Source organism: Sceloporus undulatus, chromosome 4 (assembly GCF_019175285.1).
Source record: "Sceloporus undulatus isolate JIND9_A2432 ecotype Alabama chromosome 4, SceUnd_v1.1, whole genome shotgun sequence".
Taxonomy (NCBI): domain Eukaryota; kingdom Metazoa; phylum Chordata; class Lepidosauria; order Squamata; family Phrynosomatidae; genus Sceloporus; species Sceloporus undulatus.
This window is the reverse complement of record NC_056525.1, coordinates 119903865-119928344: the sequence shown is the minus strand read 5'-3', so window position 1 is coordinate 119928344 and position 24480 is coordinate 119903865. Positions and strand designations below refer to the sequence as shown.

The following is a 24480-nucleotide window of genomic DNA, read 5'->3' as shown; positions in this document are numbered from 1 at the left end:
TTTCTGCTAGTAGTATGGTGTTATCTGCATATCTTAAACTATTGGCGTTTCTTCCTCCAATTTTCACATCTCCTTCTTCTGAGTCTAAATCTTGCTTTACCCATGATGTTTTCAGCATAGAAGTTAGACAGAAAGGATGATGGAATACAGCTTTGCTTGATTCCCTTGCCAATTGGAAACCATTCTGTTTCTCTGTATTCTGTTCTAACAGTTGCCTCTTGTCCAGAGTACACATTACACATCAGGACTGTCAAATGTGGTGGCATACTCATTTCTTTAAGAGTGATCTGTAATTTCTTGTGATCTAGTCTGTACAGCACTGACTGATTTTCCTTTGGTATTCCTTAGTAAATTCCATTATTCAATGTATGGTTGCTTTATGATCCCTAGTGCCTCTTCCTTTCCTGAATCCAGCTTGGATATCTGCTCACTCCTTATGTGGTAAAAGTCTTTGTTGTAGAATTTTTAGCATCACCTTGTTTATATGGGAAATTAATGCAGTGGTACAGTGATTATTGCAATTCTCAGTGTTCCCTTTCTTGCGGATTAGTATGTATACTGAGTATTTACAGTCTGTGAGTCATTGTTTTCTTTTCCAAATTTGTTGAGCTGAGATACTCTGGTTCGTGAAGGTAGCGTGTACCTGGTCTCATTCCCCTTTCCTGGTCAAATTGTAGGAGAGGATTTCCCAGGGCTTATTTCCTATATTATAGAGTAAATGACAACGTTGGGTTTGCTTCTGAAAGAAAATTACGTGAAAAGCCATAGCTAATCTGATTCCTGACCATAGCGCATCTCTATGGTGCATGGTCATTTACTTTGAAAAATGTCTTTCAGTGCACACTGTCAAAAAATAGGTGCAAAGCAACCCAATGCCAAAAACATGTGGATAAAGACACTGTCTCATAGGAAATACAACTTTAGTGCTGTAGCTCCGTTGTTGTTGTTGTTGTTTTGTTGTTACCCCCCTAGGAGTACCACCAATTGCTAAGATCCAGTGTGATGTAGTGGTTTGAATGCTAGGTTATGACTTTGGAGCCCAGGATTTGAATCCCTGCTCAGCCATGGACACCCGCCGAGTGACCTTGGGCAAATCACACTCTCTCAGCCTCAGTGGACAGCAAAGGCAAATCCCTTCTGAACAGATCTTGCCAAGAAAAACTTGTGATAGGGTCATTTTAGGATTGTCATTAATCTGAAACGACTTGAAGGCACACAACAACAAACACCAATGGCTAGGTTGCTAATGTTTTATTCCAAAGGGTTGTTCCAAGTAGCAGCTGCAGCTCTGAACGGCAGTTAGTACCTGCTGTAGCTGATGAACAATTACGACTTAAATCTCCCTCTGTCTAAGAGGCTCAATTCATTATCGTTTGTAAATTCCTTTGAGACTACTGGAGGAAAATGTGCTAATGAAGTGTAAAGTGTTGTGGAACACAAATTGTTCATTCCTTGCTCAGGGAAATTCCCTGTGGGACCCTGTTGTCTTTGGACTTCTTTCCTCTGAAGAGAACACGAGTCAAGGACACAAATGGTTTGGCTTCCTTCATCATCTATTATTCACCCAAAGAATCTGATAAATATTAAGTGGTTTTAAAAGATTCATGCGCGAGATTTAACTTAAATAATGCTTTATCGTCTGTAAACAGTAGCAGATAGTGGCTTTTTTCCTAAAAAGATTGGTGAAGGGGAATTGGCATACGGATTTTCTGACTCCTTGACTTCGAAGTGCTTCTATTTTTATTATGTTTTCCCTTTCATGCGTTCAAGCATTCTAGTATTTTCAGTGCATAAAAGGCACACAAAACCGTAGTCTTGTGGACATTACCAGTCTGTTTCCTGTTTTTGAAATCTGTAAGCAGCTCTTTGTTTTGCTTGTAATGGAAACCATGGCCTGGTAAGAAGGGAAGGGAGAGTTAGGGAATTGTTTGTTTCTACAGTATATAGAATGCAACCATAAACCATATTTTAAACTGCTTTTTTTGTTGCAGGGCTGCAGTGCTCCGGGGCAGTAACTATGAAGCATCTAGTAAAATGAACTGGCCAGGCTCCATTATTGCCTGAAGTGCCTCAATTAGGAGGTATTCTTCTTTTAAAAAAAAGGGGGGGTCTTGCTTCGGTGGCAGATCATGAAATATATTTTCTAGGTGCCTAGGGCAAATGTGCATCAATAATGGAGCAGTGCCAAAGCCTATTGACTCATGTCAGGGTTTTGTGTATTGGCGTCTACATGACGCCATCCATACAGTAAAATAATCATTACCTGCCACGATTGCATTGAAAGGGGTGGGGACTCTTGTTAAAGTACCAATCTTTTCCAGTGGCCTTGTTTGCGGAAGGACATTGGAATATCTTAATACTGGTTCTGATTATGTGTGTGCACACCCAGTTATGCGCCTGTCAATTTGGGGAACAATGTGCAATCCCAGTCCTAAATTGCAAAGCCTCGTGATAACCTACATTCATTCTCTCACTGCCAAACATCTCTAAAGATTGCTTTACTCTGTGTTCGCAAAATAATCGATTCTCTCCAGCTATTTTGTACGGCCTGCGGTGGTAGGAAATGAAAGATATGGCCCTATATACCATGGATGTGTTTCTGGCAGGCTGATTTAATTACTAGGACAAAATAATGGTTCATGTAAACAGTAAGAGAGGGCAGTGGGGGGATAGAATGGAATAAGACCAGGGATCTGTGTTTGGATCATCCTCTTGTCACTAGTTGTTGTTTCTTTTTATGTAATGCTAAAGTTGCAAGGCAAACGACTGAGAGTGTGGCTGACCAAAGAACCAATTTTCTATTTGTGTTAGGGAAGGACTGAGGGAGGATCTGGAGTTTTGTGCTTTGCATGCACAAATGTGTGGGGCACACATTGGGTCTCCAGCCTCTGTGCCACGGAAAAGGAAAGGTTTGCGGAAGAATTTTTTGCCTGTGGCTTGGAGAGCACACTTCACTTTAGGTGTAGTGAACTAATGATCTGGCTTCATATGTCCTTTACTCTGCAGTTGACCTTTACAAGTGTAACGTGAGGGCGACCTAATCTTCTACACTAAAGAGAGGCTGTGTTTTCAGAGTGAACAAAACTCCCTGGCATAATGTTTGTTTGAAGAGTCCTGCCACAATTTAGTATGTAAATTATTGATAAAACTTTTATAGCTTTTGAAATATTTATATGAGACACCTGATAGGTCATCATCCTTGCAGGAGCAGGAATACAATTGTGGGTTATGCTAAGTCAGATTTGCTTTGTTGTTGAAGGCTAGCTCTGCCATCCAACATTGTCATTGTTTGCTTAGGCGTTAGTTATACCGTGGTGTGCAACTGCTGAAAGTTACGTATTGTTTATACAGAAGAGATCTGCAATAAGTTCTTTGAAAAAATGATTATTTTGAGATGGAATGCCTAGTGCAAAAACAGAACTAAGCCCTATTCTTGGGGATTTTATAATTGGCATTACTCTCCCACATACAATATCACAGAGCATGATCTTTCATTGATATTTATTGTTCTGTATACTGTACTTTGATGTTGAGAGCCAGCATGATGTAGTGGTTTGACTGTGACTCTGGAGATTGGGGTTTGAATCCACCACCACCACACTCCGGCCTTGTAAATCGACTGGGTGACCTTGGGTAAGTCGCACACTCTCAGCCTCAGAGAAAGGCAAAGGCACAACCCAACAAGCTATATTTTGAATGGGGAAGATACCAGATATAGTCATCCCTTCACATTCGTGAGGGTTAGGAGTACAGGACTCCTGCGAAATTGGAAAAACTCTAGTTCCAAATATCTCTAGGTCCCCCAAACAAGCATGCTATAGACTCCTGTCAGCAGTGCCAAGCCATCACTCCATTTCCCACCTGGCCACCATCATGCCTCAGCCAGATTTTAAACCCCTTTCCAGCTCTCAGTCTCCTCGCCCCACTCCTCTTTGTCGCAGTCCACCTCCTCTGAATCTCTCGTCCTGCCAAAAGAGTCAGCCGGGTTTTAAACTCCTTTCCATACTATCACCCTCTCACCTCACTGCTGTTTGTCCCAATGGACCATCTCTCAACCTCTTGTCCTTCCAGAGGACTGGCTCTTAGAAGGACGAGAGATTGAGAGTGCTGGATGTTTTAAGCAAGATTTGAAATAAATTGAAATTTTCATTACTGGGAAAAGAAGCACAGTTATAAAACAGAATATCTTATCAGAGATGTTTTTGTTCCAAAAGCTTAAATTTCAGTTGAAGCCAGAATATTTTCTGTTGAAAGTCACATGTGCTCCCTTTTGTGTTGTTGCTGTATCATTATTATGTGTAATATGTTAATACATGTTCTGTGTAATGTGTAGATGTAGTCATTTTTCCCAAATGTGTTGTTTTCTACTATAAAAAGTTGTGTTTTGATAATAAACAAAAAATGTAAAGGGAAAGGCAAAGCAAACCGCTTCTGAAGAAACTTGCCAAGATACTCCTGTGACAGAGGCTTTAGCGTCACCATAAGTCAGAAACAACTTGAAGACAATAGTTGATGTTACACAATTAAGGGAAGAAAATGGTTTCTGTTCTCCTGTATCTGCATGCAGCTGAAAGGCCTGATGGAAGATAATAAAATGTTACAATGTACAGAGAGGGCTTTCCTACATCAGGGCTATCTGTGCCGGAGTTTGTTAATGTGGGTAAGTTGTATTAAACCAAGATGGTTGCAAATGATTTAGTCCATTGCATGAAATCTTACTCTAGAAGAACATACAAATTCTAACCGGTACTCTTTCAGGTTAAATCTTGAGAAAGAGAATTATTTGAAAAGGCGTTCGTAAAACTTCTTTGAAATCTAGGGAAAGAACCGATAGATGCTTCATTATAGCGACCCTAGCGGCTGCTATTCTGCTAGTAAGCACCTGGCCACACAGTTGCTGCTGTCTGTTAATACTCTGAAATTCTTTCAGAGTAAAGCTGGCCTAGTGCAGCAAAAAGATAATTAACACATCCAGCAAATATAGTCACTTTGGCTTTGATGTCGGCTTGAGTTGTATATGAATAATCTTCAGATAACAGAGGTGTGTGTGTTGAAATGTTCCGAAATGATCATAGGAAACACTATTTATTTAATCAAATAGGCAAGCATAATATACCAATATTAAGCTCAGAATTATAGCTTCCCTTGAACAGCATGCACCAGAACGTAATTAAATCTTTTTAAGCCATGCTGTGAGAGTATTTGCTCTGAAGGATCTTCAGCCATCTTAATGAAGATGATTGGCAGTGGGCTCGGGATAGGCAAAAGAAGTGTATTTTGCTTACGGAATTCATTGTCAAGATGAGGCGATAGTTTTAAAACCCACCTAAGGATTAGACAAATTCATGAAGTGTTAAGTTGGTCATTGATGTGGTTGACCCTAAATTACTGTTTATTATGAACTGCTTTCAGTAGCTTTGAAAAAAGACTTTGATAATTTCCAGGTGATTGCAAAGCAATCACTTCACATTGACTTCATCTGCCTTCATGTATGTTAGTAATCACTTCCTTTAAGCGCCTTTGTAGTATCATGACCACACTTCATTCACAGTGTGTTTGCCAGTTTGCTGGGGACCATAAGCATGACAGTCAGAAAACACTGACCTTGTTTTCAGTTGTCTCAGGTCTTAATGTCTCATAACAAATCTAATTGGTTATGTAGCATTTATGTTTGTTTTTCAGCATGATTTCCCCATTTGGTTGATGGGACTTAAGGACGAAAGAAAATAATGTGCTGAACAATAGATGGCACAAAAACAACAGTGGGTACAGGATCAAAAGAAGTAAATGTGTTTTGTTGCTGCTACTGCTGTTGTTTTTAATTGTGAACCTGCTCATTATTAAGGATTTCAAGGCAATACGTTTTGCCTCTGTTTAACCTCAAAATTTTATTTTTGAAAAGAGAAAAAAATCCAGTGCAACTCTAATGAAAGACTGCCAGTTGGGAGTCCCCACATTAAGTGTAGCTCTGACTGTCTAATCCCAATAGTTTTAGACCTAGACTTGTTTTTTTAACCTTCCAGAAGCATCAGTCTTGTTGCTAAAATATATGGACCTTGCTCAAAATCTATAAGGAAACATATTCCTTATGAATCCTGAGTACTGCCCTTACTTCTTCTTGGGCAGAGTTTGTCTCTGGGGACATACTTCCTGACTAAAATGTCAGGAAAGTTGTGTGTGTGTGTGTGTGTTTCAAGTTCGTTGCTCTAAGAATAAAGGTTAAACTGATTTTTAAAAAATCTTTTGCATATTATGTTATATAATGCTGCTATGGCTGCAGCCCTGAGCATACTAACTAGAAAATCAATCGTTCTGAACCTACTGGAACTTGTTTCAAAGGAAACCTACTGTAGTTAGGTTTGGAACACGGGAGTTTTGAAAAGACTCCATTTTCACATAACATTAACTCATTGCTACATGTCTGAACAACAGTGAAACTACAATTTGTGCACTCCTCCTCCCATCTTCTCTGGTATGGCTATGAAGAGCAGTTGTTGTTGTTGTTAGATGCCTTCAAGTTGACTTGAACTAATGGCAACCTTGTAAGTGAGACATTTCCACGTCCCCCTATCATCTACTTCTCTGCTCAGGTCCAGTAGACTCAGGCCCATAGTCTCCATGAAGAGCAGACTGGCAGCTTTTTCAGGTATTTTCAACTAACCACAGTTACTTGTTACAGCTGAACTAAAACTAACTGTGGTAGATGTTAACAATGGTTTAATGAAACAAGCCAGTCTGTAACTACCACAGTTGTTGTTTTTAATCATCATTAATACTACCTATATGTCTTGTTTGGAATATAATGAGTAACTGCAATGAGTATGAAATCTAACCAGTCTCATTTGATGGCCACCTTGGAGGAGAAGAGGAGGAGGCTAAGGTTCATGCATGCAGTGCTTATCTGTGGTTTGCTATCACATGCACCATGGGCCATTATACATATATCCACATGTCTTGGACATTTATTTATTGTGAGCAAGATGAATGTATGGCTTCTTTGGCCTCATTCTGCTTAAGATGGAAGGCCTTGTTGCAAGAACCAGAGTGCTAACACCAGGCAACTGTGGACTTCTTTTACCTACTTTTGAAACCAAGGAGTATCTCCTTCATGCAGAAGTGTTAATTCGGGGATGGAGGAGGATCATAAATGTGCCCCTGGAGGAGGCTTTTGGAAGTAGACTATTGTAATGGATTTGAGTTAATTACAGTCCATTGTTAACTTTAAAGCAAGGGTGGATAAAAGTTGATCCTCCAAATAGTTTTGGACTGCAACTTCCAGCATTCCTCCTCATTGACTGTGCAGGTAGGGCTGATGGGAGCTGCAGTTCAGCAACAGCTTGCTCACCTGTCGTTTTACTTGTGGGGAGCTGAGCTTCAGCCACTTCCTCCTGAAGTAATTCAATGTGATTAAAATTCAGTGAAATGTTTAAATACTGTGTGTCAGCATGTGTGTATGTATGCATGCAGCAGTTAGTTCTCTCTCTCTCTTTCTCTGTCTTCAGATAGCTGAGTTATGGCAAATCATCTGAGTTATGGTGACCCCATGAATTCCATAGGCTTTCTTAGGCAAGAAATGCTCAGAGGTGGTTTTGCCAGTTCCTTCTTCTCAAATATAGAATGCAGCACCTGGGATTTGTTGTTGGTCTCCCTTCCAAGTACTAACCAAGACTGTCCCTGCTTAGTTTCCAAGATTATATGGGATCTAGTGCCTTTAGGGTATTTAGACTATCATTTTTAGGCTTTGTTAAATGCACTCACTGTGAGGTACAGTTCTGGGGTAGATTTATGATGTATTAAATTAACCAAACATGGAGGTAGATGTGTCTGAGTAATGTTAAAGCCTCTCCCCCCCCGTGTACATTTGTTGGCTTGTTTTTAAAGTTATACTTAAAATCAGTCAGGATTTCCAGGTGTTCCTTCTGGGCTTGTGGGAAACAATTGTGGTTTATATTCTGTGAACAAGAAATCCAGTCATTGCTTTAGAAAGGGTTGCTGAGAAAATGGGTTCAGATCATTATTTATTACCCAATTGGTTTAGCACTGGGCTGTTCTTTATGAAGCATTGAGTGTCCCAGTCTTATTTTATATTCTGAGAAGTAGCTTAGAGGGAGGGATTGTAGCCTTCGCAAAACCACAGGATGGTTTCCGAACTGGAGTATAGACTTTGGTCTGGATCTCTTGCATCTTTCTTTGCCCAGCATCCCAGGCAATGCACTCCCCTGTTCCTTGCATCCAACAGAAAGTGGTGAGATTTCTTACTATTCTGAAAAGAAGCTCCATCATATACAGTAAAGCTCTCTGTGCCAAGCTGGAAAAAAGGTTGGACGTCTTCCTTGCACAGACTGAATGCCATCTTATATTTAAAAGCATTTTAATAGGTAGTTCACTACAGAGCCTTGGATGGATTTTTTAAATCAACCTTTTAGCCCTGCTCCTCAAGCATTTCCATGAAAAATGTTCAAACTCTCACATGATAAAAATATTACTGCTATCAAGATATTTCTTTGAGGTCCTACTCCAATGCCTCAACTTTCTGAACAGTATAGGGGTGTTCATTATAGTTTTATATGTAATTTCATGTAATCAAAGCAAAAGGAAGGAGATGGGGGTCACATGAGTGGGTTTTAGAGTGAATCCATAGGGGATAATAATACAATTAAAAAGAGTAAATTTATTTTAGAAGAAGTCAGACGTTGCATGGCAGATGCAAAGAAAAAGCAAGTATGTCTAAAAGACATACAAATAGGGAGAAATGTGGCATTACTTGGGCAAAAATTCCTCTCTGTACTGCATGGTGAAGCTGGGATGCCAGGCAGGTTCTCCCAATGTTTGTTCTGTTCAAAGAGCTTTTTGTTTTAAGACATTTCAAAAAATTTCAAAATGGAATCAGCTCGATGTTACAGGCCTCTGGGAAAGCTGTGTAGGCAATTCAGCCACTTTGCTTAATAACAGGAATAGACTCTAGGAATAGAAAGGATTGAAGGACTGCTTGAAGACTCAAGTGCTTTCTGTTAATAGAGAGTAAACTCAACTGTTTGCAGAAGGGTGTCTGTTTGATACAGACCAAGGGGTAACTGACTACTACAGAAGCTGCTAAAGAAATTGCTCATAAAAGCTCCATCAGGAAAGGAAGGAGTACAAAAACAAATTAAACCTATACATTTAATAATACAAGTTGAGTCTCCTTTCTCAAGAATTCCAAAAACGGAAATATTCCCCCAAAAACGAAAATACTTTTCATGGATGGCACTTATGTTTTCTGATGGTTCAGTGTACACAGGCTTTGTATAACATTGCCTTCAGGTTATGTATATAAGGTGTGTGTGAAACATACATGGATTTTGTTTTTAGACTTTGATATCATCTCCAAGATATGTCATTATGTGTGCAAATACAAGTATTCCAAAATGCATCATCATCATCATCATCATCATCATCATAATAATAATAATAATATCCAAAAATATCTGAAAGCCAAAATGTCTCTGGTTCCAAGTATTTTGCATAAAGGAGATGCAACCTTTTTTACTTATTATGACTGCTCAATTCTTACAGTCATATCAGTGTGGGTCACATTTGTCATAGGTGCTCATAATCAGATTTTAAAAAACATCAACATTCCTCGTTTGTCAATTTGTCAAAATAACATTGTACTCATATTTTCTTTGGGGTTTTTGTTTGTTTGTTTTGTTTTGTTTTTAGAATGCTCTCTAATATTTTGAGGTCTGAAATTGAAATTCTAAAAGTTAATAAGCCTTGGAAGATTTCTTGATTGTATTCCCTAAAACATGCAACATTTTCAGATGAAGAGCAAATCCTTTTTGGAATAGAATCCAGATACAATTTGTCATTAATCCCAATTGAATTGATTTAGACTTAGAAATTATTCAGTCTGGGGAAGAAAAATCCATTTTCATTAGACTGAGCCTTTGAAATTTCTATGAATATGCACTTGTAGTAAAGTATGAGTGCATAAACAGTGCCTCCTACCAGGTTAAAAAATAAATGGGCTTGGACTTGATTAGGTGGAGCATTATTTGTGTCGTTAAATTCTTTTCCTGCTGCGTTTTAGTCCTGCTGAGTAACAGAATGAAAATAAAAAGAAGACTATTTGCTACTCAACAGTACAATTTCAGTTGTTTGATAAATTTAGACACACTTAATTATGTGGGGAGTTTTTTAAAGTCTGTCCATGGCAGCTTATGGATAGTGCTGTGCTATAAACACTAGCACCCAAATCAGATATCATGCCAAACCATGATTTGTGCTATCCACCTTTAGATAGATATAAACCATGATTTGAATTTAACAAAACAAGCAAATGATGATTTAGAATGAGGGACCTTTTCAATCTGCTCATCACTTTTTATCCACGATACAGCATAGAATAACCCACCAACTCACCCTTCATTTGAACATCATAGCATAGCAAAACCCATTCTTTGCAAACTCAGTTCAGACCATGGTTACTGACTCTGATTTGCTAGTGGAGCATAAAGCATTGTTTATGTCAGGCCAAGCCATAGATAAGTTTCCTTAGCCTTGGTTTGGATTGATGCCTGAATTAAGTTGTATCTACATTGTTGGAGGATTGTACTAATCCCAGTAAACCCCCTGCTTAGCCATCATAATATTCACTGGGAGGCTTTGGCCAACTGAGTAGTCTCTTTCAGTTTAACCTACCTAGCAAATACACAGCAAAAATAAAGCAAGAGAAGCTGGCCTGGATTCCTCAGGGGTGATGTAGACATAGTATTTCTGCATATTTCTATGAAGCATTAAACCTGGTAGTCAGTATGCATAAAGGGATTTAATACAGGCCACCCCACATAGAAATGCGATAGAGGCTGCTGGAGGAAAGACAGAGTTCAGGATGGAGTGCCTACTTGTGTCAGCTTCCAGTAAGCTAGCAATGTTTCGTGGCTTTTAGTTTTTGTGGTCTTCTGTATAGGTCTCTACTAAATATCATTAGAAGACCGTTGACTGTTGCGGTATAAACTTACTGTGTATAATCATAGTTAATCATTCCATCTGCATATATCTTAAGTGCAATTGGAGCTAACCAGGACTCTCACATAACCCTAGGGTTTGGAATTATGGTTTCAGATTTTAGTTTAAGAGGAAATTCTGATTAGCTTTTAATGGGACTAGATTTCCTTCCATGCTACTAAAGGAAAGGGGAGTGGGGAGGGAATGAGCCATCAGCAGCCTGCTCCCAGTTGCATAACAATGCAAATATAATTGAAATCAAATTGCAGATTTCTGTTTCACGTCTGCTTTCCAGTGGTCTTAAGCCAGTATAGGTAGGATGGCAGAAGATATGTTTCTGATAATTGTTCCAGTAGCTAGTTGTCTCATTCAGTCTATGACAAAGAGCAAAAGACACCACAGAGGCATGTGCGAGTAGATGCTGACTTGATGCCTCCAGCTTTATACCCTCACGCTACGGCCTGGCCTTTCTAATCTCATTAGCTTTCACTGTGCGTCTCTGTCTTTTCCTCTCAGTTTGACCGTGGTATCTGCTTATTGTGCATAAAGGCAAAAGCAAAACAAAGCCCTGCCCAGAAATAAATATGACAAAGCAAGATTAAAAGTTTCCCCATGGGATGAAGAGAATCCAGCAGATGGGCTGTACCCCTTATTCAGAGGCTGTATATTGTACTACTGAAGAATGAGTGGAAAGGTCTGGCAAGGCTGATAGCTTTGAACCAAAGCCAGCCCTTAGTGTTGCTTATCTAAATCATAGTTGCTGATATTCAACCTGTGATTCTGCATCCCCAGAAGGTGTTTGACACTGACAGGAAGTCAATAATTATAATCATTACTGTTATTTTGTAATTATCCATTAGCTTTGCATTTACCCAGTAAACAGACAAATCTAAAAGGTTTTTTCAAAGCTTAAAGCACTGAGCTGTTAAGTGATCCTAATGGATGAGACTTAATTTTTGCTGAGATGGTAAATCTGTCACTAGTATACAGACTGCGGGTGAAGCATCACATGAGAGATTGCCCTGCCATGCAGTAACAGCAGCAATAACAACACAAAGTTTACTAGGTACAGGAGTGTGTTTTTGTTTTTGTGAGGAAGTTTTATATCTTTGAAGCCATTTCCTGCCAGCTGGAGTGATATACATGAGAAAGAGAATTACAGAAGAGGGTTTGCCATTGAAGCAAAAAGGGCCCCAAAACCCTAAAAGCATCAGATCTTGCCTGATTCTGAAAGCTTAGCAGGGTGAGCCTTCGTCAGTACTTGGTTGGGAGACTGCCAAGGAATACAGGCTGTGTCTCCGTTATTCAAAATGCTTGGGACGAGAAGTGTTTAGCATTTTAGAGTTTTTCAGTTGTTGGAATATTTGCGTACACCTAATGATATATCTTGGAGAAGGGAACCAAGTCTAAACATGAAATTCATGTATACCTTATACACATAGTCTGAAGGTAATATTACACAGTATTTTTAATAATATTATGCATTAAACAAAGTTTGTATATATTGAACGATCGAAAAGCAAAGGTGTCACTCTCTCAGTTTTCCATGTGGATAATTTTGGATTTTGGAATATTTTGGAATTGCAGAGAAGAGAGACTCAGTGTGTATCAGGTGCTGTAAGCTATATTTTAGAGGAAGGAACTGACGAAACCACCTCTGAGTATTCCTGAGAAAACTCTGTGAAATCCATGGGGACCCATAAGTCAACATGTGACTTGAAGGATTGTGCATACACCTGCACATGTGTAAAAAACAAAGCTCACAATACCTTTGGGTGTTAATCTTTTGGTTTAAAAATACTGAGTGAGCATTTTAAGAACAACTCAGAGTGAGTATGTGGCTGGTTTGGGGTGAGGAATAAGATTTCTACCTCCTGCATCCTTTGTTTTTCACTTCAGTTTTATATTATTTGTATTTTAAAGAATCTGTCTGAGAGGTGTCCTGTCTGTAGTACGTCCAGCAATTTCAGATGCCGTGGGGAGAACTGTTCCTCTCCTCTCTGTCACTCGCTCCTCCAGGTGTCTTTTCCTGCTATACACCAAGTACAATTCATTATTTTACTCGATATGCTAACTTTTGAAAAAGATACCACCTACCCAAGGTAGCAGTGATGTTTCTTTTCAAGGCATATTCCAAGCTTTTTGAAGTCTGAACTTGTCTTTTGTTTTCCCCCTTACCTGTCCTAGTGTGTTCTGGAATATAAATATTCTGTATATTGTCATAGAACCAGATAACAGCCACAGTCCTGCATGATTTAGGATAAAGCAATAGTTCTGCATGTGAAACTGTTACACAGAGCCTTCTGCCATCTTCCCAAAGCTGCTGTTCAGTTGGTATTATTACCAGTATCCAGTGGCCAATGGTGAAGGGGGTCACACAAACATCTGGCTGTGTCCCCACAAGCACAGACAGACACCATCCACTGAGACCCCCCAAGGTCCTTTGGAGGTCTCCATGGCTGATGTAGGGATTCTGCATCTGACTATTGACCCATTTGCTTCTCCAATCCCAGCTGCACCAGGCTTGGAATGGCCATGGTTGGGGAGAGAATTCAGGGGCTCTGAGGAAGGAGTTATGGGTCTGTGGCTGGAGGAGGGGTAGACTAACCTCCTCAGCAATCATCAACAAGATGCCAGCCAGTGTTAGCCGTTCTTAAAAGACTGAAGATTATAACAATTATAGGCCTTATGTCAGAGAAAATGTAATATAACATGGAACAAGATGTTGAAATCAAAATTTTCCAACAGAGCAACAATCTATGAGTTCGTCATGTCTCTGCATTATAATAATTTATCACTCTTTATGTATTTTAAAGACTTTTTATATGTGGTTTCTTTATCCAGCTTCAATTGATAAGAAATGTTCCTTTAAAAAAAACCTTAATACAGTTGTTTGTCTGTCTTTCTCCATTCTGATGTGTTTTCTTTTCCTTCCCCAGGAAAAAAGTGCCAGTTCTCATGTAAGACTTAAGACTAATAAAGAGCTTCCAGGATTAGTACATCAACCTAGAGCAAAGTAAGTCTCCGCTTTTTATTTAAAAAATACATCTTTCTACCCAGAAGATGCCTTTCCCTTCAGTTCTGCTTATTTTTCCCCTCTCACCCCAAAGTACTAGTTTGCATTATGACATGCTTAATTTGCTAGCTTTAACCGTGCATTATGATTGCATCCCAGTTTGTTTTGTCTTGTCTTTGAATTGGCAGTGAAAATAGCTATTTTGTTGCTTTAAATAGTTATTGATCAGCTCATGGTCTGAAAGGGATTTGCAAACCAGGGTGTGTGCTAGCTATACATTGGTGACTTTTGAATTGATAATTCTCAGTTACATCAATTGTTTTACCTCTAGGAGGCTACTGTACCTCCAAGTGGGAACACAAGTCAGAGAATTGCCTCTAAATTTCACCTGGTCGGGATGTTTGCCGACTTGGGCAAAGGTTTGTGTTCAAAATCATCATTAATTATGATCATGACTTTGTGTAATGCTGGATTGAGCCATAGTGCTGAGCCTTAAAATCAGTCTGAAAAGCTGTTTGAAAAACCTCATGTGTGATGACAGCTGAATGGAAGCTGTTTCATGTTCTGAAAGTAGACTATGGCTCATCTATCCCACATTTAGGTGATATGTTAGCCTACAGTTATCCCCCTGCTCAGCTTTTCAATAACAGCTTCAGCATGGTAGCATAACTAGCTGTGGATATGAACCCCCCAGATAACACTATGTAATATGACCTGGAAAAGAAATGGTTATTTCCTCTCTGGCCCAGCCAGACTTTTCTGTCTGCATGCAATGTTTACATCAATTCTCAGTTGCAGTATTCAAGCTCAGACATTTTGATGGTTATGTTACATATAATCTGTTTTACACAGGCTGTCTGCAAATATTATGCCCACAATAATTGTTAATGGGTACATTTGGGATAGAATTGAAGTTCTTTATTGAGGCTTAGTGAATTAAGGGTAAAAAAAATAGGCTTCAAACTTAAGTGCTGTTAACAGCTGTTCGGCTGAGCTGTTTAGCTTAAAAGAAGAATAGTTTACTATCTTTTACCTATAAAAGGTTTGACGCTCTCATCCTATGCAGTGTCATCTGCAATCCTCTGTACGTTTGAACATATTGGGATTTATGTACATATGCACTTTAAAGTGTACTTCTAAGTACACATGTACAACATTATATCGTGAGTTTAGTTTTCTAGGGAGGCATATAGTGATTATACAAGGAAAACCTTTAGAAAGATATTTAGAAAATAATGTACATACATTATTTGTATGTACAGCGCTGTGTAAATTTACAGTGCTTTATAAATAAAGGTTAATAAGAATAATAATAATGAGGAACAATTTTATTTCCAAGTCAGTCCCATAATAGTTCCCTGCTTCACAGCAGAATGAATATTATAGCCAATTGATATTCTGCATTCTGTTTTTAGTATATAGCTTTCATATTTTGGATTGAGCTGACTTGTCTCTCAGAATTTTGCACTGTTCCACAAAAGTCAGTTAGCATGCAGACATTTGCCCTCCTGCTGCTTCTGCTTTTCAGTTAGTTAGAGAAATCACTGCTTTCCAAAATACTTAAAAAGGTAGAGTCTTGATCATGTCCTGGCTGAACTCTGTGATGTGCCTTTTAAGTGAATGCTAAAAATAATAGGGCTTTGTATCTACATGGCTCCCTTTTCTTATTAATATTGATGTCAAAACTGTGCCAGATCTTTGGTTTCTTGATACCAAGGGAGAGGATTGTTGATGATACCGTTAACATCTTCCACTCCCTGTTTCTCTAAATGGTTAGAAGTCTGGGGCTTCAAATGTTTTCTGAAAGTGCTGGTTTCCTTCGAATAAGGTTATAGGAGGTTTGCTGGCGTTTTGTGATGTATGGCTTATATGCACATAAATATAGGCAAAGCATAAGGTGGAGGTTTGTAGCCTTAACTCCTTAAATTTGAGACTCAGTGTCCGTTCACCAATTCATCTGCTGGATGGAATAAGGATGAGTAATTTCTGCCAGTCTCATAGCCTTGTTGGTCCAGCTTGGCTCCCATTGGGGCACATCACCTGAACATTACCAGCTGTCAGCAGTCTTTTGTCAGGCCTTAAAGAGGCACTGCCTCAGGGCAGCCCACAACTGATCACTCTGCTTCTAGAGATCTTAAAATATAGAATGACAGGAATGGAAAGGAACCTGGGGCTTTTTAAAGTTAATCCCACAGCTCATTGCAATACATTTGGTTACTTTCAAATCCTCAGAACTTTCTTGAAACTCAGCCCTTTGACAAGGAACCAAACATTATTAAAATGTAAGCTGTTGCAATTGGCTGGGATGGTGGTTTTGTGATACATATTTTTACTCTTTCTCTATTTTCATTTTCTACTGTCCCTCCCTTTTCAAATAATTGTAAAAATGACTTTATTTTAATATTTAATATAATAATGGCATTTGGTAGATATTTAGTATCAAAAATTATAATTTAACGTTTTTCAAACATACATTGCTTGATAGAAATTACATACAGCCTCCCCATAACTGTATGTGCATGTGCCTTCAAGTCACCTCTCGACTCATGGCAACCCCATAAACTTTTCTGAGGCAAGGAATACTCAGAGGTGTTTTTTGTTAGTTACTTCCTCTGAAATATACCTTACAGTACCTTATTTTATTAGCTGTCTCCCATCCAAGTACCCTGCTTAGCTTCCAAGATCATATGGGATCTGATGTCTTTAGGGTATTTAGGCTCTAATCTTACCATAGTTAACCTTCCTAAAAACAAAAGCTTTTTGTACAAACCTAATTGTACTAGCATGTAGAGAGATGAAGAAGCAGACATGAATATGAGAGGTTTAACTGCTGTTAACTTGGTGACATGATAGGACAAGCAGGCTGTCTGATGGATATTTTGGCTGTGTCTGTCTACTGGTCAGGCAGGCCATCAGCTGCTTTGAATGTGCCACATCACCTTGTATAATGACATATCAGAATCATGTCTCTATTGCTCTGCCGCTAGATTTGAGAGGGAGATGTTGGGGCACAAGGTCTGCCCGGCTGGTGTATGCTAGCCAAGTTATCAGGATCCTTTCTTTAAAAAGAGTGTTCCTGTAGAAATGATAAACTGCCTCAAGGCTAATTCAAAGTACTGCCAAATTTTTCCATGGAAGAGAATTCAGTCCCTTGCGAAGAAATGACAAAAGTGTTGCTGTGATCATGGAAAGAACTGCTGGCTCACAGTCCTTCACATTAGCCATTCCGTACATGGCATTTGCGGAGCTATGCAGTGGAATTTATGAGAGGAAGCCTAAGTATGTATAACTTGAATTGTCCACATTCATCCCTTGATCCCCTTTCCCTGTCTTTCCCGTCTCTTCTTCAGTTCTCAGTTCAGTCAGAGATCTGCTTCTTTTGCTTTTGAATCTGTATACAATCCAACCGAAAAACACAAAGAAAACTGCTAGATGTATAAGCATCTACAGTACAGACTGAATATCCTTTATCCAAAATGCTTGGGATCAGAAATATTTTGGATTTTGGATTTTTTTCAAAGTTTGGAATATTTACATAATAATAATAATAATAATAATAATAATAATAATAATAATAATAGGATATTATAATAATGAGATATCTTGGATGGGACCCAAGTCTAAACATGAAATTCATTCGTGTTGCATGTATACCTTATACACATGGCCTGAAGGTAATTTTATACAATATTTTTAATAAGTTTGTGCATGAAACAAAGTTTATGTACATTGAACCATCAGAAAGCAGACATGAATTATCATTCAACCACTTGTGAAAAAAGTTTTGGATCTTAGAGCATTTCGGATTTTCAGATAAGGGATTCTCGATCTGTACTAATAACTGGGTGAGGGTTTAGATCCTCCTTTGGCTGTAAAATGTTGTTTTCCTTGCCTGAAAAACAAACCCCTTGATAATTCTTCTCCCCTTATAAGTATTTGGTCTGATTTTTATTTAGCTTAAAAATAAAAATGTTATGGTAAAAAATCTCCATTCCCGCTCCCCCCCCTTCCAGGTCTGTGTTTGGTTGCTAACATGTCAGTGCAAAACCGGCTATAGTAATGCAGTATTTGCTAACCTCTCAAAAATGACATAGTCTGATTAACATGTGATTGATGAATATTCTAGGCCAGGTCTTATTCCTGTTGTTGCCTTCTATACTGTCACTGACCCTAATAACGAATTTAGAGGGTGAGTGCTATCAGACTCTGGCCACGATGGAGTTAACTGAGAAACAATAAGAGAGGCAAAACATAAGCTTAGGAGCAATTGTAGGTTTTCAGAAGTATAACAGACATTTAGGGGCAAAATCTAGAAGGGCAGAAGCCTTGAAAACAACATAGTGTTGGCTGAGCAAATTCAGCGACTACAGAATGCCATGTGCTTGTTGGGGAGGCAAAAACCAGAGAAAGGGATATGTACAATGGAAGAGAGCATCACCCACTGGAACTCTGAACAGGAATACTCCACATTGCATCACTTCATTGGATATCCCACCTTGATTTCTATTTTATTTTAATGTTTCTCTGTTTTGCATAATTCATTCTACTCTGTTAATTCATGGGAAGGGGCAGAGAGGTATATGAACTGCCTGCCCACAACAATTGGAAATCCATGCTCTTTTGGCTTCTGAGAGAAAAACAAACATTGCCTACTTTAAGCATATTTTCACACTTGTAAGGATTAAGAAGATGCTTTAAAAAAAAGAAAGAGCTACTCCAGGAGCTGGAATCTGTGATCAGTGCTATGCTGTGCACATTTTTGAGGCTCACAAAGAGCTGCAGCAGAAGATTATTTTAAATAACGCTAATTAGTGTCAACTAAATATGGTGATGAAAAGAGAAAGCAGTTGACCATACAGTGAATAGTCATATAATGTGTCATATTCCAGTGTGTTCAACCCTGTTCAAACCCCAGACAAGCAGTCCTCCTAAAATGTGATGCAGATTTCACAGCTGAACCAACCAATGTGTGTGCATAAATTTAGAGCATCTTCCCTGAGAATCCAGTGTCCTCTGACTTTGTAGAAGCATCTGACCTTGCACTGAATGTTCAGCTTTTATGCTCTCCCCCACACCCCTGTAGCATGGTCTGTACCACATAAATGCACTGCCAGCACTTTGCCAGCTACTAATAATAGTATTTTTCCAATCCTGCACACTACAGTGAAACATAGTCTCACCAACCCGGGGCCCCATAGCACTGTGTTGTTAATGGAAAGAAATTATCTGACCTTCTGCCTGGAGAGAAGAGTGGGCAGGACTGGTCTGGGAAATGTCACTGTATACTAGAGATTTCTAATGAGCTTAGTGTAAAGAGGCACTGTGCTAAAGCCAAACTCTACAGAAACACCTCTAAGGGTAAAGCTGTAAATCTTGACTCTTACAGACAACATGGCTACCTTGGCTTTTCTTTTTAATGTAAATTGTGTCATATTTGCACTGCTAAATACTGTTGATTCTGTGAGCAACTTTTTGAAATCCTGGATTCAGCCCAGGCACCTAGAGTTTCCAAATAACAAGATCTTAATAAAATCTGCAACTCCCACTCTTGAGACAACTACATTTTATTTGAATTGTACTGTGGGTAGCCTTATAAAAATAGATAAGTGGACCCTGCCCCTCTCTGATCCACTGTGATCAAAATCTTGAGTTATTTTTCTGGACTGGCTCTCTGTCTGCCAAGGCAGAATGTAAACAGAGTTTGCGTAATGCCAGTTTAATATTCCAGGAACACTTGTGCTTTTCTGATGCATGTTCTGCTAAATCACTTTCCCTATTCTTGTGACTGGCTTTTTAAAAAAATGTTTGTCTTTCTGCAGGTGGTATTTCTGATTTTTAAACTCCCTCCTATTCATTTTTTTTAAATTTATAATTAGTTTTAAGCCAACATGACAGGTTTTTTAAAAATACCCTTTTCAGATGAGGTGGAAAATACAAACAAGAAAAAAACCTACAATACCTTTTAAAAACAAATGCAATAAAAAAATAAGAATCCTGGTGGTGGCGGGACTCTGAGCTGATGCATGTGCTGATGAACTTCGTCAATTTTGCATGCAGATAAATGCAAGGACTTGAAAAAGAATGTACCTTATAATGCGCAGCCTTCCATTCCACATTCTACCACTGATGCTGTTCACTTTGAACTTCTGGGATTTTTATTGTGCCTTAGGCCAAAAGAGAAGACACCTTTGCTTTCAGATAAACGCAGAACAGATAACTGTAAAATAAATATAACCTCTGGCTTGCTTTTAGCAATGTGTAATAATACAGGTTGAGTCTCCCTTGGGACTAGAGGTGTTTTGGATTTAGGATCTTGTTTGTTTGTTTGTTTGGGAATATTTGTGTGTACACAATGTGATCTTGGAGATGGGACCCAAGTCTAAACATGAAATTCATTTATGTTTCATATACTGTACACCTTACACACATAGGCTGAAACTAATTTTATACATAATATTTTTAATAGTTTTATTCATGAAACAAAGCTTGAGCACATTAAACTATCAGAAATCAAAGGTGCCTCTAACTCAGCTACCCATGAAAAAGGTTTGGGATTCTGGATATTTCAGAATTCTGGATAAGGGAGACTTCAACTGATGAACACATACCTATGAAATGCGTGCCATCCAGCATCCATTTTATATACAGTCACCCCTCCGTTTTCATGAGAGATCTGTTCTGGAACCCACCCACCCCCGCAAAAATGAAAAATGCCAATATTCAAGCCCCACTAGCTTGAATGACGGCACCCGCCCCATTTTGTCCCCCTCTATTTCCTGCCCACGAACAAGCGAGGGATGCGGACTCCAAGTCCATGAAAACAGAGGGGTGACTGTAGTTCCCTGCATTTTTTAAAGTCTCCAAACTGAGCAGACTATGCATTTTTATAGTTGTTGCTGGCTACACAGTTCAGCTGGAGAGCGTGCAAATTACTACTGCTCATATATAAGATGCTAACCATATGTGTTTTCTTCTTAGTTGGTATTTCAAATGCTCTTGCACAAAGGAGTTCATTATTAACACAGATTGGCTAGAAATAAGGAGGAGGATGATGGGACACATACAAGAGATAATATTGAAATGGTTGAAAGGTTTATTGGTTGCAGCTTGTAGAGCAGTGTTTCCCAACCTGTGGGTCGGGACCCCTTTGGGGGTCGAATGATCCTTTCATGGGGGTCGCCTAAGACCATTGGAAAACACCTATTTAATTACCGTTATGAAGTAGCAATGAAAATAATTTCATGAGTTTGGGTCACCACAACATGAGGAAGTGTATTAAAGGGTTGCGGTATTAGGAAGGTTGGGAACCACTGTTGTAGAGCTTTGGCACAGCATAAAGCATGGATTGAAGAATTGGCTGACCAGCCTATTCTCAAGTGACACCCAACCCCAAGTCTCTCTGCTGGGGGAAAGATGCACAGGGTGGCAGTAAAGGGGATCCACACCAGAGGTATCCACTGTGTGATTCCCACTGCCTCCTGAGAGTGAAGCAGTGGTAGTAGGTCCCTGAATTGGTCCCACTGCAAATCCTTCAACCTCCTATCATCTCCCCAAGGGGGTCTCCAAAATGAAGAAGGTGGCACACTGACCTCCATTTCCCTCCAAAATAGATCCAGCCCACTGCCCAAACTGCTACTCCAAAAACAGTGACAAGGATAAAGACAAATTAGCATCCCATGACAAGATGGGACTACATGAGAGTCCATGTGTGCAGCTCAAGTCAAGAGAAGGAGGGAAAAACTCATCAGAGGAAAATTGGCTGGACTCACAACAAGGGAGAGTTTACATGTGGTAGACTGAAGAGACTGGAGTGAAAACTTCCTTGTGCAACAGCCTCATCCAGGACTTCTGCACTTCCAACCAGCCAGTCAGCCTCCAGATTAACTGGCCTTTCCCACCATTTACAGGAAGCCTGTAATAGTTAGCTAATAGCTGTGTGTGTTGTGTAATATTGGTGACTACTAGGAACACCACTATTTGGGGATGGGATTGAAGTCTATAATTTGCAGTTGGAATGTAGTCAGCAAATGAAGTTGGCTTAGGAGAACACCAGATGCCATCCATTTGGGCAGTATGTGAGATAATGTTGCTCTCATTAGTAGCACTGTTTGGTAGAGTACCTACCTACTTCTCCTTTTCCCACTTCAATATTTGTGAAGAGGTAGAAATCACAAGGGAGTAGAAGGAGTAAAAATGACACTAAATACCTCAAAGGCACCAGATCCCATCTGATCTTGGAAGCTACGCTGGATCAGTTCTGGTTAGTGTTTGAATAGGAGACCAACAATAAATACCAGGTGTTAAAGGCTATATTTCAGGATAGGGACTGGCAAAACAGCATCTGGGTTCAGTAGTTTTTATCTTTAAAAAAAAAAGCCCTGTGAAATTAATGAGGTTGTGAACTCACCATAAATTGACAGGTGATTTGAAGGCACATAATCTTACAATCACCAAAAAAATCTTCAGTGTTTATATCCCATGAGGAAAATTATTCTATAGAAGGCTGTCTTTCCCCTCAAAACCTTGTGTCATTGGGGGAATAGGAACACACGTAACTGTGCCTCTGACTCTCTGTGTTTAAATAACAGAAATGAATGATTAAATATCTTTAGTTGCTAATAGAATCATAGAGTTGTAAAAGATCACAAGGGCTGTCCAGTGCAACCCCCTAGAAATCTCATCCTTGTTAAATAAAGGAACTACGATGTTCAGAGACCGCAAAGCAAAGCAAAATTATTCCTTATTATGTTTAAAATTCATTTTTGTTTGTACTTTGTATAATCCCAAGGGTGGGGGAATGCCTGGGGGGTGCAGCCCTAGGGCTCTGTAGGGACCAACTGAGCCTGCGACACCTGACAGTTGCCCAATGTCCATCCTACCCTAAAGCTTGACATAACAGCTGTGTTTTTCAGTGCACTGCTCTCTCTGTTTCAGCATGCACATCTCTGAAAGCCAACAAGAATTCTTCAGAATGCTGGATGAGAAAATTGAAAAGGTAAGAAGAATACCTAAGGAAACATTTTTATTTGTTTTAATGTGATGGAATCAATTGTATGCTACCCCAAAATCTTAAATGGGATGGAAGATAGTGTGCAAATGTTTTAAAAGAAATGCAGGAGCTATGGAATGTGACATATTGGAACATGGAAAGATCTCTTGTGTTTACTGTCAACTTTTTATGTTATGTTTTTTCAGTGTACTGCAACTATGGCTTGCAAACAAATGGTGGCAGTTTTGCACATTGCAGTTATTATGTGTTTAGTCGCCAAGATTGCTTTAGCTGCCAATATACTTTTTGAATTCAAGGTTATGGAAATGTCATTGAAAGCCCTAAATGGCTCAGGAGGACATGGATACTTGAATGAGTGGCTGTCCCTATATATGCCTGCCTGAGGTTTGAGGTCTATTCAAGGGCTCTCCTTTGGGTTCCACCAGTCAGGGAAATATGCTGTGAGAGGGCATGGAAGAAGGCCTTTGCTGCTGTAGCACCTCAGTTATATATCCTCTTCTTAGAGATCCTGTTGGCACCTACACTGCTGACTGTCTAGTGTTAAATCAAAACATGATTGTATACGAAAGCCTTTGGTGCCTAACTGTTTTTACACAGATTCACATGTGTGCATGGTTTTAAATTGTTTTAATATTATTCAATACCTTTTTAGTCTTTTAAAAATGTGTTTACTGCTTGCATTGTTTTAAATCGATCGTGCTGATTTTATTGTATGCCATCTTGAGATCTTTAGATGGAGGGCAGGATATAAATATTGTAATAAATCAACAAATGCGTCAGCCAGTCACTCACTACTTGCCCATATTTTAAATGTGTGTTTAATTGCCATCCTGTAAGTAGGAATAGGAAAGGACTATGGTATTTAGCAGTGAGAATAATTTAGCATTTTTGGACACTGTTTAGCTAAAATGAACCTGAGGTCTAATACTTAAATCAGTATGTGTAATGCTGCACATTTTGTTTCTGTTGATGCTCCTTATCTTTTACTGCGTTTCCGCCCCCCTCCAAACATTTACTCTCAGGACATCACATATTCATGCCAAGTGAATCATTATCCAGGGTAACAAATTCACATCTGGCCATTAGTAGCAGGAACATGGTAAATAACTACAAATAATTCATTCTGTGACATAATCAAATCAAATAAAATCTAATCCCCAGAACTGAAAGTTGCTTTTAAATACACAGGGGCAAAGAGATTTCGTCAGGGAAGAAGCTAGATGAAACACTTTGTATGGTGTTCCTTTTTACCTTAGGATTTCCATATGGCATTTCAGGTCTGAGAATGACCCAACCCAAGGTTTCTCTGATTTTCTTTTCTCCCACAGAGCTGTGAGGAGAAGATTGGGTGCATCTTAGATGTATGATGTATCCTGGAAACAACAGTGGCTTGCAATTGGTTTCTTTCAACTAACCATAGTTAAGACGAACTGTAATTTGTCTGCGTTTGGATGTGTTTCGTTTC

The 24480-nt window shown here is 39.1% G+C and overlaps 1 protein-coding gene across 2 annotated transcripts in view; it reads left to right on the top strand.

Annotated features, from left to right (window-relative positions):
• C4H1orf21 (chromosome 4 C1orf21 homolog) overlaps window positions 1-24480 on the top strand; it is a 145639-nt gene that overhangs the window by 102608 nt on the left and 18551 nt on the right. For both annotated transcript variants that reach the window (XM_042463706.1, XM_042463707.1), the window contains exons 4-5: window positions 13929-14005; window positions 22940-23000. In XM_042463706.1, coding sequence (XP_042319640.1) covers window positions 13929-14005; window positions 22940-23000 — 138 coding nt within the window. The remainder of the gene's footprint in view (window positions 1-13928; window positions 14006-22939; window positions 23001-24480) is intronic.